General features: G+C 34.2%; 1 protein-coding gene across 6 annotated transcripts in view; it reads right to left on the bottom strand.

Moving 5' to 3' along the window:
* The window catches only part of LOC149743984 (clathrin interactor 1), a 62754-nt gene that overhangs the window by 24580 nt on the left and 23671 nt on the right, over positions 1 to 14503 (bottom strand). For 4 of the 6 annotated variants that reach the window (XM_089905911.1, XM_089905907.1, XM_089905909.1 and 1 more), the window contains 3 exons: positions 2426 to 2530; positions 1792 to 1888; positions 122 to 230 (listed from right to left, as the gene is read on the bottom strand). In XM_089905911.1, the coding sequence (XP_089762037.1) occupies positions 122 to 230; positions 1792 to 1888; positions 2426 to 2517 (298 nt within the window). In that variant the 5' untranslated portion in view covers positions 2518 to 2530. Of the gene's footprint in view, positions 1 to 121; positions 231 to 1791; positions 1889 to 2425; positions 2531 to 3993; positions 14185 to 14503 lie in introns of those variants that run through there. The other 2 variants (XM_089905908.1, XM_089905910.1) reach the window with 2 other exon arrangements.

Here is a 14503-nt window from a genome sequence, read left to right as displayed (position 1 = left end):
CTCGTCACACAACCAGCAACAGTCACATTCTAATTAGAGTGGAGAAGCTTCTAAGCTGGTTCAGGTGACTGACAACTCCAACTACTGTTTTAATTTGCTTATAGGTTTTTCCATTGCTCACCTACAAAGTGGTAATTTTCCAGGGATCGCAAATCATAAATGTGTTCTCTGGCACTTGTAACAACACGCTCTGATCCATTCCTTATGAGGTAAGCTAGGAGCAGCAATGACTGTAAAAATACAAAGCACCAAATGAGATTTAATGAAATAAATTCTGGTAGAGCTCTGGTAAATGGCTAAAAAAAAAAAATTCTAACATTGCAAATAAATAATCTCTGTGTGCGTATGTGTATGTGGGTTCTTTACCTTACATTAGACTTTTAAAGTACCTTTAAAAACTCTTACTATCAACTTAAAGTTCCTCTTATACCAAGCGTACTAAGTAATTGTAAACTGTCCACTGGATACACGTGTCAAAAGATTAAAAAAAAAACTTAGATGTTAAATATCTGAATGTATGATATAAATGAACACTAAGCTTTTTAGAAAGCTGGTTCAGTTTTAGTGTTAGAAGCATCAGTTTAAAGAGAACAATTATTTGGTAATTATATGACCTCACAGCATTTTTCCCAGATAAAATTTAATTTGGGAGGTTTATGATATGGCTTTTGTTCTTGCTGCTTGCTTTGGAAAATATAGATATTTTCTGCTAAAAAGGTGATTTATGCTGACACGTAAAAAAAAAGAATCAAAGGAAAAAAAAAACTCGCTGCCAACAAATATGAGAAAAGAATGTTTACGGGATTTCTTTTTGAAGTGATGAAAATGTTCTGGTTTAGACGTTAGTAATTACTACACAACTTTGTGAATGCACTAAAAACCAATGAATTATGAATTCTGAACTTAGATTTGTTTGGAACAAACCTCACATAAAGATGATTAGATCTATGAAAATCTAGTTAGGTTGAAGAAATTGAGGGGCAAAAAACCCTCATTCTACCAGGAGTTTATTCGTTAAAAAAGTAGTTTACCCAAGAATTATTAAAACAAACAAAAAGCTCTAATTTAAAAAATTAATTTATAGAAATTTAAACTATTTCATCACTACTACTGTATAAGCTAAAGGAATGACAGTGAATGTTTTCAGAGACAAACAACATCAAAAACATGGAACTAAATAAAGCATTGATTTTCAATACTGAAAGCCAGAAACGTTGCTTTCAAAGTTTCAAATATAAATATAATAACACCATTTTGGAAAGCACAGAAAAACTTTCTGAGCAGCAAGAAAATATCGTGGGGATGGAAGAACAGATTACTATCTTGTTTTAGAATTCTACATTATATGATGAGATCAGTATTAAATGAAAAGAATCTAACAAAAGAGTACATATTTGCAAATTTTAAAAAGTTAGAATTTTAATGCTTTAGAATCTCCTGTTATGCTTAAATTTAACACATATTTTTGGTGTACAATACTGTAATAATACTGGCAAATTTTTATGTAGAGATGACAAAGCATATTAGAGGGTGGTTTTCATCCTAATTGCTCATACACTAAACATGCATACTACTATAGATTCATTACTTTCGATATGGACAAATATATGAAGAGTGGTTTATGGTGACTAGAAAACAGAACACAAACAGCAAATCTACTTCTTTTACCTGTTTTAGAATATTCTATTCTAGGATTCAACATCCTTCATAATCACTTATGTATGTACACCTTAAAACTTCAAGCATTTGTCTTCAACGTGTCAAATAATAAATACAGACTAAAACCCATACCTTATAAACTCTTCTCCAATTTTTTTTGTTGTCTTTTAACATTCGTGACCAAAGCATGTTCATAAGTTCTGGAAATTGTTCGTACATAAATGTAGCCCTGAAAAAAGAATAATTTTCCTTAAGAGTTTGCAGTGTGTTAATTCTGACAGTAGATGGCAGGCTTGTTCTGTGTTTTCCTAAAGAGCTTTAAAAAATTAATAAGCTTAATTCAAAAAACTTTAGATATGCTTCCTTAAAAATGTCTTTCTTATATTTTATACAACATTGAGCACATTCATAAGTCCCACTAATTAATATCATATTTTACAAGCCCTTCATTCACTGGTATAATCGTCCAGATGTTCATCAGGAAAAAATTTTCCTAGCTTTATTTTAAGTCATTTTATATGCATTTGTCAAAATTTTAACAAAGTTTGTCTAAACTTCATTGAAAAAGAAAAATTTTGTTTTACTTTTCTGAGCTAATATCTAAGGGGAATGGATCCTCTGTAGAACTTCGCCCACTAATACATGAATGATTATATGCAAAATTTATATCTGGCAGCTAAACAGTTTAAAACTGAAAGCAAATTTCACATTTCTGGGTGAAGATAGCTGCATTCTTTCTGCACTGCTGAGTCAAATTATCACTTACTTGGCAATCTCTCCCATGAGTTGCCCAGAAGGTCCCCAAGGATCGTCATTCGTTGCTTCTCGAACCTTAGACTCTATCTCTGAATAATTCATAACCACATTGGTGCTGCAGAGAAAAAAAATGCATGCACATACGCACAAAGATTAGCATCAAAACTGAGAAACACATGAAAACTTAATAATGACACTACTGGGTGTCCTAATGAGATACCTCTACAGGGTGGGAAAGAAAACATCTTTTGTGCACAAGCTACCCTGAGGACACTATATAACACATTTAAGTTATCTTTAAGAAGATTTTACTATTCCATTAGGCTTCAAGAATACAGATGAGAGATTACATTAGAGCTGGCATAAGTCCAGTAAGAAATGGCTTTAGGTCAAATTAAAAAGGAAACTGAACATGCTACAGTCTATTATAAAGCTGTCATTTTGCTGGCCAGACCTGGTTTACATGCAGTCTTAGGTTTCCTGTTCACAGAAATTCTTTAATGAGCAAAATTATATAAAAGCTAAATGTTATTTATACTGTATAAAAAAAGCAATGAAAAATCAAAGATAAGTCTAAAGATGTTTAGAACCACTATGAACATTTAACTGTAGTCCTTGTCTTTTTTCACTTACTGTACCACATGTGTTTTCTATGTCACTGTGTAGTCACTGTAACCCTCAGTGGTTGTTTTTTTTAAATTAATTAATTTATATTTTGGCTGTGCTGCACAGCATGTGGGATCTTAGTTCCCCAACCAGGGACCGAACCCGCGCCCCTGCGGTGGTAGAAGCGCAGAGTCTTAACCACTGGACCGCCAGGGAAGTCCCAGCCCTCATTTCTAATGGCTACATAATATTCCATCTGGAGACTGCATCATAATGTATTTAACTTTCACTTAAGACTTCAGCAGTGGTCAAGAACATGGATTCTAGGAGTCAGAAAGATCTGACTCCAATTAACTTACTTTGTGATCTTTGGCAAAATTATTTTGTGGGTTGGCCAAAAAATTCGTTCGGGTTTTTCCCATAAGATCTTACAGACAAATCTGAACGAACTTTTTGGCCAACCCAATACTTCTCTTAATGTTTCCTCAAATGTAAAATGGGAATAAAGAAGAAAACTACTACTATCTCAAAGGGTAACATACCAAATGATACACAATGGTACAGTGTCTGACATATAGAGGAAGTGCTCAATAAAAGTTAGCTATTATTATTAGAGATAATATCACCTATTAGAATTTTAAAATATCAATATTAAGTAATATTTTTATAAGAAAGAACTAACTTTGAAAAGAATATCTTACAATTAAGAGATGAGATGGCAAAATGTGTGGTTGTTAAAAAAGAATTTCTCATGCTTATATGGATTGAAGAATTCAAAGACATTCTGAGGAATACATACTGTGGAAATGTGACATATTATAGTAGTACTCATTTGACATGTAACACTCCAATTATTACTGAATAATTGTTATATAACAGATGCCTGTAAATATGGTAATTCAAATCTTCCACTTAAAATTGAGTTTTAGAAATAGTGAAAAAATAAGAATTTGGTTAACTCTTATTACTTACATCTACCCCACTTTTGCTGTACGGTTTTTCAGTCATCAAAAAGTTGTTTTAAATAAGGAAGGCTTGATTATAATTGGCACTCGAATCTCTCAAATATAAATTTCAAATTTATTACAAATACTTCAATTAATAAACAGTTCAAATTTTAAAGGAACCATTATGCATATATATGAATTGACAAATCACAGAATAAATATGGCTTCTAGATTTACATTCAGAATACTGTTCTATTAAGGTAGAAAAGCGAAATCCTATTACTTTCTTTCTCCTAAAATATCAACTGTTTGATAACAAATACAGATTATTTCCATGGCACTAAAATAAATCCCTGGTCTCCACTGCCTCCTTCAAAATTTAAGACTATTAATGAATGTATTTTTATAAAAACCCCATAATCATTCTATTAAAAATTTTATGTATAAATATAAAGAAATAGTAACTTTTTTTCTAATTTTGTTAACAACTGAATCAAAATAAAATTAAGGCAGGCAATGACACATTTGCAATTTAAGATGCCACAAAATAATGGATTTCAAAATGTTGTTGTTTATCCTACTGGCTGAAGAATGCACGGCTTAGGCAGTTAAAAGTGTAGCTGTGGGAATGAACAATAGCAATTAGAATTATAATTCATCCAAGCATTTCATGACCAAGAATGCACCTGAAATTGTTTGCACTGTTTAATTTGTTGGAGAACAAGATGAAGAGTTAATCTCTAGCTCATGTACATGAAATATTTTTACTAGAGCCTTCATAAATGCTGTAGCTTTCCGAACACTACTTTCCTTGTTCAAGCTACAAAAACCCATGGGTCAAATGAGAAAGGTCCTGTTTCCCTAACCCTTCACAAGATTCTTAGCTGAAGGCCTATATGTGTTTGAGTGCTGTGTGTTTAAGAGGAAGAGGTGGCAGAGAGCCAATAGCTTAAGAATCTCCCTATTTCCTTGGTTAAGAAACCATGGGAACTATGTAAAAGGACAATTTGCCATTAAACACACAACATAAAATATAAAATGGCAACAACATGGAAAACTATGGCAACAATAGTAACAAAAAGTAACAAAGTTAGAACACCTCCATGAAGAGTATCAGGCTCTATTTTAAAACCATTTTCTAACAATACCGCTGCTTTCCAGAGACTGGAATGCTCAAGATGAGATCCGATGGCATAAAGAATTCCAAAACAAAGTATTTTTAAGCTGCACTTAATTCAGAAACAAATATAAACTAAAACAAAACAACACTGTATAGTTTGGCCTTATTCCAGGTCATTTAAAAATAACTGTTTCTAAAAAGGTAGAAATGGCATTTTGATCCTTCCTTTCCCATGTTTTCTATTGCCCTCAATCCACACCCTACCCATAATTCCAATGCCCTTTTTAAGAAAGGAAAATAACTCCTCCCCTCTCCCCCAAAAAAGAAAAGTTAAAAAAAAAAAGTTATGTCCAGATGTGAAAGGAAAAAACATTCAGCTTAATTCCTAAAACTTCTTATGACTGACACAAATGTTTTGAGAATGGATAATTCAGACACTAGAGGGGGATCTCTCATCAGTTTTTTAAAACACACAAAATTCAGACAAAGGTCAAGGATCTGTTCTGCAAACAAAATTAAAGGAAATTACCAGGGAGTGACCAGAGTGAAAAATATAAGAAGCTGCTCATGTTCTGAAGATTTTTACCTTAAAGTAATATTGAACCACTGCTTTTTTTTTTTTTTTTTTTGCGGTACGCAGGCCTCTCACTGTTGTGGCCCCTCCCGTTTCAGAGCACAGGCTCCGGACGCGCAGGCTCAGCAGCCATGGCTCACGGGCCCAGCCGCTCCGCGGCATGTGGGATCCTCCCGGACCGGGGCACGAACCCGTGTCCCCTGCATCGGCAGGCAGACTCTCAACCACTGCGCCACCAGGGAAGCCCCTTCGTTTTGTTTTAAAGTTATTGTAAAGACTTTATTCATTCCGAGCTCAGGAAAAAATATTCAGCAGTATTTTCTATTAGGTGGTTAAACTTGTGTTTTTTCATACGAACATCCACACTTACAAACACAGGAGAGTCAGAAAAACAGAGGCAGCAAGAGACAGAGACAAATACAGCATTCAAAGTAATGGCTTTAAATAATGTATTTTTTCTTCAAACTGTGTTTTCTTTTTTTCTATATTTTCCAAAATTTCCCCTATGAACATTATATTGTAACCAAGGGAAAAGTATTAAAATGCCATTAAGAATACAAATCGAGTACTATATCATCATTAGCAACACTTTAACTATTTATAGGCAAATAAGCATCATGGTAGACCAAATTAGTATTATTTGTACTTACAATGTCTTGTTATCAGGCTAGTAAGTGTAGCAAACTAGTAACTAAAATATATGTATACAAACTAAAATATGTATACCAAATGCTATGTGTGTAAAACCACAGGGACAACTTAGGTACATAATATTGAAATTAATGTGATTAAAAAAAAAACTGTATTAGGGAAGAATAATTCCCAACATCAAAATCTATATTTAAAAGTGACCTCTTGATCTTAATGCCACAGATTTCAGAAGATACTTTTACGATACAGGTAAAACTATTACGCTCCCTCTAAAAATATCAATCTTTAAGAAACTTTTTAAAAACAATAAAATACCCTTAAAATGAACAGTGAAAAAGACAGTTTTCTTAGGTAACAAATTACTTATGCCAGAAAAATCTGTTCCTTTTTAAAAATGTTTCTAACCAAAAGAGCAGAGAAACAGTTTTAAGAATACTTGCTCTAAAAGCTAGATAATGGACCATGTGACATTCATTTTTCATCAGGGGATGATGGTCTTCACCACATTACCCTTATCTGCAAGGTGAACATTTACAGGTTCAATACTCATATTGCTACCCATCCAAAAAAAAAAGCTTTTTCTTGATCTGAAAATGAAACACAAAGCAATGAATTATGTCTTAACACAAGCAATGGTTCAGTAGAAGAATTAATGTTGCTAAAGCAGATGTTATTATCATATTTGATTATACAGTAACATAGTTATATAGCTACAGTGCTAAAGCAAGGAAAAAACTACAGTACTCCATCTGTATCATAAAAAGAAAACTAATGAAATATTGATAAGTACAGAAGAAACAAATAACAAATCTGATGCTTGCCACTTTCTCTCTAGTGCTACCACGCTGCCATTACTAGAAAAGCCCCCCTACCAAAAAATAAATAATTTAAAAATTTGAGTGAGGAGAGAGGGAAAAATATTTAATAGCATCTCCTTAGTAGAGAACTTTAAATAAACTTACACTCAGGATCACATGACTAGTAAATAGCAATAGATGTCCAAATTTTGTTAGGCTTTCTAATTCTAATTAAATGTAGCCCATTTTCTATTATGCCATAATGCTCTAAAATCAGAGAATTAGTAGTATCATCTGAGCTAAAAGTCTACTAATTAATATGTAAGATGACATCACAAATTGTGCTACTAAAAGAACTAAATGCTGAATTAATGTTTAAAAAGATATATTCTCGGTCATGGAAATTACATTTTCTTTGGTTTTAGTAAAATTAAAAACAAACTATCCAGTTGAAAATAAGGAAATCAATGTACCCCCTCTTAAACATACATATTCTTAAAAGCAAGGTAAAGAAAACAGTTTAAATAGGAAAGAACTGAAATTGAAGACATCTAAAACCTGAGGCTCTCAACCATTCTTCTGCAGTAACAAGATTTCAGAAAAGAATAACCTGCTTACTTAAAAAAAAATGCCCTATTTCAATCCACTTATAGGTATGTAGTATGCTCATGTGCATATTATTTATGACTTCACCTATTTACACGGAGGACTGTGCTGGATTATGTACCTTCTGTTCTCTTCTTCACTTTTCAACAGGGAACATTAAAATGCTATAATATTTAATTGCTACTTCTAAAAATAATCAACAAGAATATGCACTGAAATATTACACCTCTTCCTTTAGCTATCACAGTAAAAAAAATAAATAAATAAACCCAAATAAATATTAAAGAGCAATCTGCTGCCAGGTTTTATTGAGGGAGGAAGGGGGTCCCATAGTCCTTTTTAAAGCTTCTAACTTTTAAAATATGACATTAAAACCACAGAAAATGTATTAATGTTCAAAACACCATTTTAACTGTTCCCTCCCCACATATTATTATGAAAAGTACTCCTAACTGACATAACTATTTTTGAAATTCTAATTGTTTTAAGTTGTAAGAAAATTAAGGACTTTATACTCTTTTCTTAATCAAAAGCTATTCTCACATCAATTCTACTACCAAATTCTTTGATCCATTCTGAGTGATGCTGGCCTTCAATTTCAATAAATACTTCAGACCAGTATTATCATGGGGTGGAGAAATGAACTATAGAATTTTAATCACCTGTGATGTTTTACTATTACTGAACACTGTTGATAGATATGGCTCAATATTCTCGTAATCTTAACTCAAAATTTTACACTGCATTTGTACACTTACAGATAAAGTGGAAAGATAAATTGTACAAAACTGTTTTCTATAAAAGTATTTTTCATTCCGGGGTGGGGGGGACAAGGCAGAGAGCAAAATAAAACACTAAACACTACTCTGCAGGTAGAAGGAACTATAATAAACCCGTAGCATTCTTGAAAGATGAGCTGAAGACCTTTGTGTATCTTTAAAATTGTGAAAATAAAAATGTTAATGTAGACTCCTGACAATCTCCCAGATTCAATCAAAAATTAAAGTATCCTGTGCATATTATACTTCCTTAACACAGGGTAACCAATATTTAGATTCACTAAATTTTATCTCTTAGGTGAGAAACTTTTGCATGGCAGAACACTTTCCATAAATTTCTTTTACTGATTCCATATGGATTTGATTGTGTCATCAGTCCAAGGTACTACCAAACCCTTAAATGTGTTCCTCTTTAAATACACATAATACTTCTATTTTCTGCCTGTGAATCATCATTTTCTTAGGCTCTGCCACATTCAATACCAGTACCAGAGGTTGGCTTTCTTTTGAGTCGTTTTTCACACACAAAAAGTTAAGGTGTTACCACAGCCCCAGAACTGGAGCACAACAGGGCTGAGCTGCAAGGTGGATGCCAGTGACTTGCTTATTAGCTAAGTGACTAATTCCCATACTGCAAGTCAGATTTGGATCATCACAAAATTATACATTATTTTCTGTTAACAAATCTTCTAAGATCTGTTATAAAAAGTCAAAACTCTGAACAGAAAAATCTATCAAGACTCTACCGTAATTTAGAAAGGAGAACGGTTACACAGTAGGAAATGTAATGTAAAAAAATTTTATCTAAGAACTTTTATCAGTAACTGACACCGACTTATAACGTACTTTCTCTTCCCATCTCTAAAAACAGCCATTACAGATTATCAGTATTCTAAATGATATCTTTATCTAAAGATTTCAAGCTTAAAAACCAGCATTCCAAATCTACACAATTTCACAATGTGCATTAAAAAAATACTTGGGCCCTTGCTTATGTAACAGTTTACCAAACATTCCATGAAAATTTCCAGTATTGATTCAGTATCAGTTTGCACAAGCCAAAATTAACCAGACCCACATCTAAAATTTCTGAGATTCCTAACTGACTTGTTCATCATTTAAGTATAAAGTAGTCCTAACATGTAACTAGCAGAAATAATAAATCTTATGAATTTTCCCCCCCAAAAAAACCCCCCAGAAAAATCATTATTTTATAGTTTATGTAGAATTCAAGGTAAGGGTACATAAGATGAATAATCATTAAAGAAGTCAATACTCCAAATTTAATTTCAAATGGCAAACTTTGTACCAGACTAGAATGTATACATAAATTGATCACTGGAGAGATAATTTACAGAAGCAGTAACTAAAATACCTCATTTTATATGAAAGATCATTAAATATTTATAGTCCAACATAAAGTCTTTTGGGAAACACTAGAAACCACATATAATTATTTCAATTTTCAAAAAATACAGGAATTGATCCAAAACAAAAAAATACTTAAATTGGGATAGTAGTTGGATTTCTGCCCCTCAAAGTCTGTCATTTAATTCATTTTTCCAAAAGGTACCAACCCCTTGATCACTATTAAGTGTGACTTAAACTGGCAACTTTTCAAGAAAATAGTTTAGTAATTTATGTAACAGATGTGCAAAGGAAAACTACATGGATGAGATAAGCCAAGAAAAACATCCTGATGTCCACAACTAAATTATGACCTGTGGGAGAAACTATAAAACTATTTCCCTTTCCTTACAACTTCAGTGGTTAGCAATAGCAAATTACATAACCCATTTTATAGCAGCCCTTATTCAGACATTAAAATGAGCCTTGACTCCAGGAACTGTTCCAAAACACAAGGGCCACACTAGAGGAAAACATTGCACATCTATGTATTTTCATGATCTGATTCATCTTTTATGGTTATTTTGTAGAAAAGCAAAGTGATATGTATATTAATTGATCAATAATTTATTAGAAATGAATAGGGCCCATATCTTGTCTCAGATCCCTGGACAAATCAACCACTGATGTGTCTCAGTTTCCCCATCTGAAAGGTAGTTCCTATGTATTACAGAGATTAAATGAAATGACATGTAAAGCATTTAGCACACATGGTTACTTTTCTGCCAGTATTTATCATTTTTAGTTTGAAGATATTCTTTATATGGCTCCTTAGAGTACACTGGCATTAATACTTATTACTTACCCATCTCATTCACTGCTGTGGGACTTTACAGTCATGGTAACTGGCAGCCTATCTGACCCCGGTGTGCACACTGAAATGAAGATTATTGTAACTATACAACAAGGCAGGATGGCTATTATTTAAAAACGGCCAAAGATCTGGAAATGAGTTTCACTAAGAGACAGGACAAGTATCAATACAAGCCCTAGCACAGAACTGCCATTTTATGCTTAACAGAGTTTGTATTTTGAAGTTCACTCTCCTTAATCTTGGTACACCACCAACCATGAGCTAGGGTTTTATTTTTACATTAAGCAGCAATTTCTCCTGTAGTGGTAATCTGACATCATCTGATAATGTCTCTAATTTTTTTGGATTCACTAAACTAACTCATAAATATCAGCTACTGAAGCCACACATCCCAAAGCAAATTACACAAAAAACAAAGACTTTTAAGCTATTATAAGAAGAAACATATTTAGCATGAAGTTTATATCTACAATTTGGGGATACTGAAAAAGTTGCAGAATTCTGAGCTTCGAAGTACCAAAAATAAGGCCCATGTAACTCACTCCATGAGGTGTCTAGCTGAACAAAGGATGTTAGAAAAGCCATGACACCCAGTTTCTCTATCCTGTTTCCTCTGTAACAGCAAAATCATTATACTAGGAAATGTCTGGATGTTCACAGGTCTTGATGGTTTATATGGAAGCCCTTCTAATGTCTCTCTAGCATAAGCACTGCTAACATGACCTGGGCAGCAGACGACAGGCTTAGAAAAAAGCTGTCCCAACATAGGCTAGTCCCACAATGCTAAGGAGTTATTATTTTCCAGAGAGGCACTCTGGCAGCAGTAAGGTTTGGGAAGGCTGGAAAAAGGGAAGACTTTTTGAGTGGTTCAGGGAAGCAGAATGAAAAGCTCCTCCCAAGACGTTGCAGAAATGGTGCTTGGAACAATGTAGCAACAGAACAGGCAGAGGCAGCCACCACTAGGAAATTCTTCCTTTCATGGCCATAGGAAAAAAGCTCTCACAACACAAAATTGTATGAACATTAACCACTACCAACTATATAAAAACACATGTGCATGTGGACAAAGCCTAAAGGAAAAAAGCCCGTAAGAAGTGTTGAGGTGGAGGCACATTTGTTTAAAATTTCACTTATACAATGAAAAAACATGATCTTTTTTTAAAGAAAAGAAAAACAGTACTTGTATATAAAACTTCTTTTCACTTGCTAGGTAAGTGTCCATTGGCTGGAGGAGGATCAGCTTGCACCCCCCTGCCTCAGCAGCCTGTGTGTTATATCAATGCTCTGTCTGCACAGATAAAAAGCTTTCTAAGAAGACAGCTATGGATGGAGGGCCAGAAGGTAAAGGTATCAGGTTGCTCTCTGCCCCCTGGCTCCTGCAGAACACTGCTGCCTCAACAGGAGACATACCCAAGGAATGAATGCCAGTCCCAACCCAAAACCATTTTCTTATTTCCAGCTGACTTTTTTTTTTATCACATATCTCTGTAACTGTTATGATTTTCATTTTTTATTTTCTTTTGAAACAGTACTCTAGTGTTTTGTGAAAAATACTCTGGGAGACATTAATAGGTGTTGTGTGAGAAATGTGTTACATGGTAAGGTTTAGGAAATGTTATGTAAAACAAAGGCAACTTTATTACTGCAACACTTGTTGGAGGCTTTACTATTCTCAAGTGCATTATGAATCTCCAACAGGGACTATATTAAACATTTCTAAAACTTTGGGGACAAGACACCTTTTCCCTTGGGACATTTTGAAAGTGTCCCAAGAAACCCACTTTGATGTATTTTTTTAAAAAGGCCCTTTTTTCCAAACTTCCAAAAATATTGTCAGTTGATACCTTTTACCTTACCATTATTTTTAGTATCTGTTATTTCTCATTTTTAACCTAATGAAAACCTTTTATGTTTTTAAACTCTTATCTGTTGACTGGCTTTCAGCCTTTTACCTTACTTTACTTCTTATTTATTTTTATCACACTTAAAAAAACTCTTGATTGAACTTTATTGTTGATCTAAGTTATACATATACTTTTTCTTTTTTTAAATTTGGCTGTGCCATGCAACTTGCAGGATCTTAGTTACCTGACCAGGGATCGAACCCAGGCCCTGGCAGTGAAAGCAGTGAGTCCTAATCACTGCACCGCCAGGGAATTCCCTCAATATTATTTTAAGACTCATCTGTTTTACTCTTTTTGTAAAGTCCTTTCTGCATTGGGTTTTAAAAAACTTTAAAACTTTATTCCAACCCCTTCAAAGTTCTCACTTTATTTCAGCTTCAAGTTTTAATTTCTTAATCCTCATTTAATAACCATATGTTAAACATCTTTATTTCCTATATATTTTACTTATTTTATGATATTTTATAATGCACAGCTGAACAAGAAGAACCACAGCAAAGAGCTCAGGAAAAGAGATGGATGGCCTCTCCCCATGGCCCCTTACTCTCACACTGGTAGCTGCTTTTCTAGGCTCCCTCATGCAGAGCTAACATTTTTCACAAGGATCAATTAAATACATATATGAGATACCCCAAAAGAAAGTCCCAAGAGCGGGAAAAAAATGATTATTCTTACAAATTAGTGCTGCTTTCTAACAATAAAATGTTAGTTCCTATGTATTTGAGAGGTAGCAACATGAAGGTAGCTTCACTGTTTTGCATCCTGATATATAATCTCAGGGCACATCATAAAGCTGGGCAGGCTGGGTGCAGTTGTTGGGATGTCTGGAGTCATCTTCAGGAGTCTTTTCCCTCAATGCCTACTTCCCATTAATTTCCAAAACCTGTTCAATCTGCATTAAAAATACAGGCACTACCTCTAGCCTAGACTCCTACAAAAGCGTTTAACAATCTCTCCATTTCAGGTGTATTCTCCTTTTATTCATCCTCCAAAGCACAATCAGATTCATCTTCCTAATATTTAGTGTTGGTCATGTTAGTCTACCACAAACTCATTACCACCTTCCCCTTGAAACATCTTCCTCCTCCTGTACAGTGAACAGTACCATCCTGGGTTATGGCTTGAACATCACTATTGATTACTTCTCTCCCGTCTTCTAGCTAGCATCCAATCCATTCCCAAGTCTTTTCAACCCCATTTTCTAAGTATCTCTCAAATATGTCCATCCACTTCTAGCTACACACACTGCCACTACCTTGGTCCAGGGTGACCACCATTTCTCACAGGGATTCCTGCCAACAACCTTGTAACCAGTCTCTCTGCTTCCCCTCTATCTTCCAACAGGCTAGAAACAAAGTGAACTCTTGCTGAAATACAAATCCTATCTATCTCAGCTCCCATTTTATTTTTTTTTATTTTATTTTATTTTATTTATTTTTTTTTTTAAACATCTTTATTGGGGTATAATTGCTTTACAATTGTGTGTTAGTTTCTGCTTTATAACAAAGTGAATCAGTTATACATATACATATGTTCCCATATGTCTTCCCTCTTGCGTCTCCCTCCCTCCCACTCTCCCTATCCCACCCCTCCAGGCTGTCACAAAGCACCAAGCTAATATCCCTGTGCCTTGCGGCTGCTTCCCCCTAGCTATCTACCTTACTACGTTTGTTAGTGTGTATATGTCCATGACTCTTCAGCTCCCATTTTAAATCCAGCAAAGTCTTCCTTATTACCTTCAAGATGAAGTCCACATTCCTTCATATGAGATACCAATTTATTTCTTCAGTCCCATCACTGTTATTTTCTCCAGGTCTCTGCACATGCTATTCCCTCTGTTTCTAAATCCTCTGCCCAAACATCCCATCCCCCCCACCTAATCC

Source organism: Delphinapterus leucas, unplaced genomic scaffold (assembly GCF_059928025.1).
Source record: "Delphinapterus leucas isolate spDelLeu-1000000601 "Yukka" unplaced genomic scaffold, BTC_Dleu_Yukka2 spDelLeu_asBTCV2_sq31, whole genome shotgun sequence".
Taxonomy (NCBI): Eukaryota; Metazoa; Chordata; class Mammalia; order Artiodactyla; family Monodontidae; genus Delphinapterus; species Delphinapterus leucas.
The sequence above is the reverse complement of the archived record's forward strand: the minus strand, read 5'-3'. Positions and strand labels throughout refer to the sequence as shown.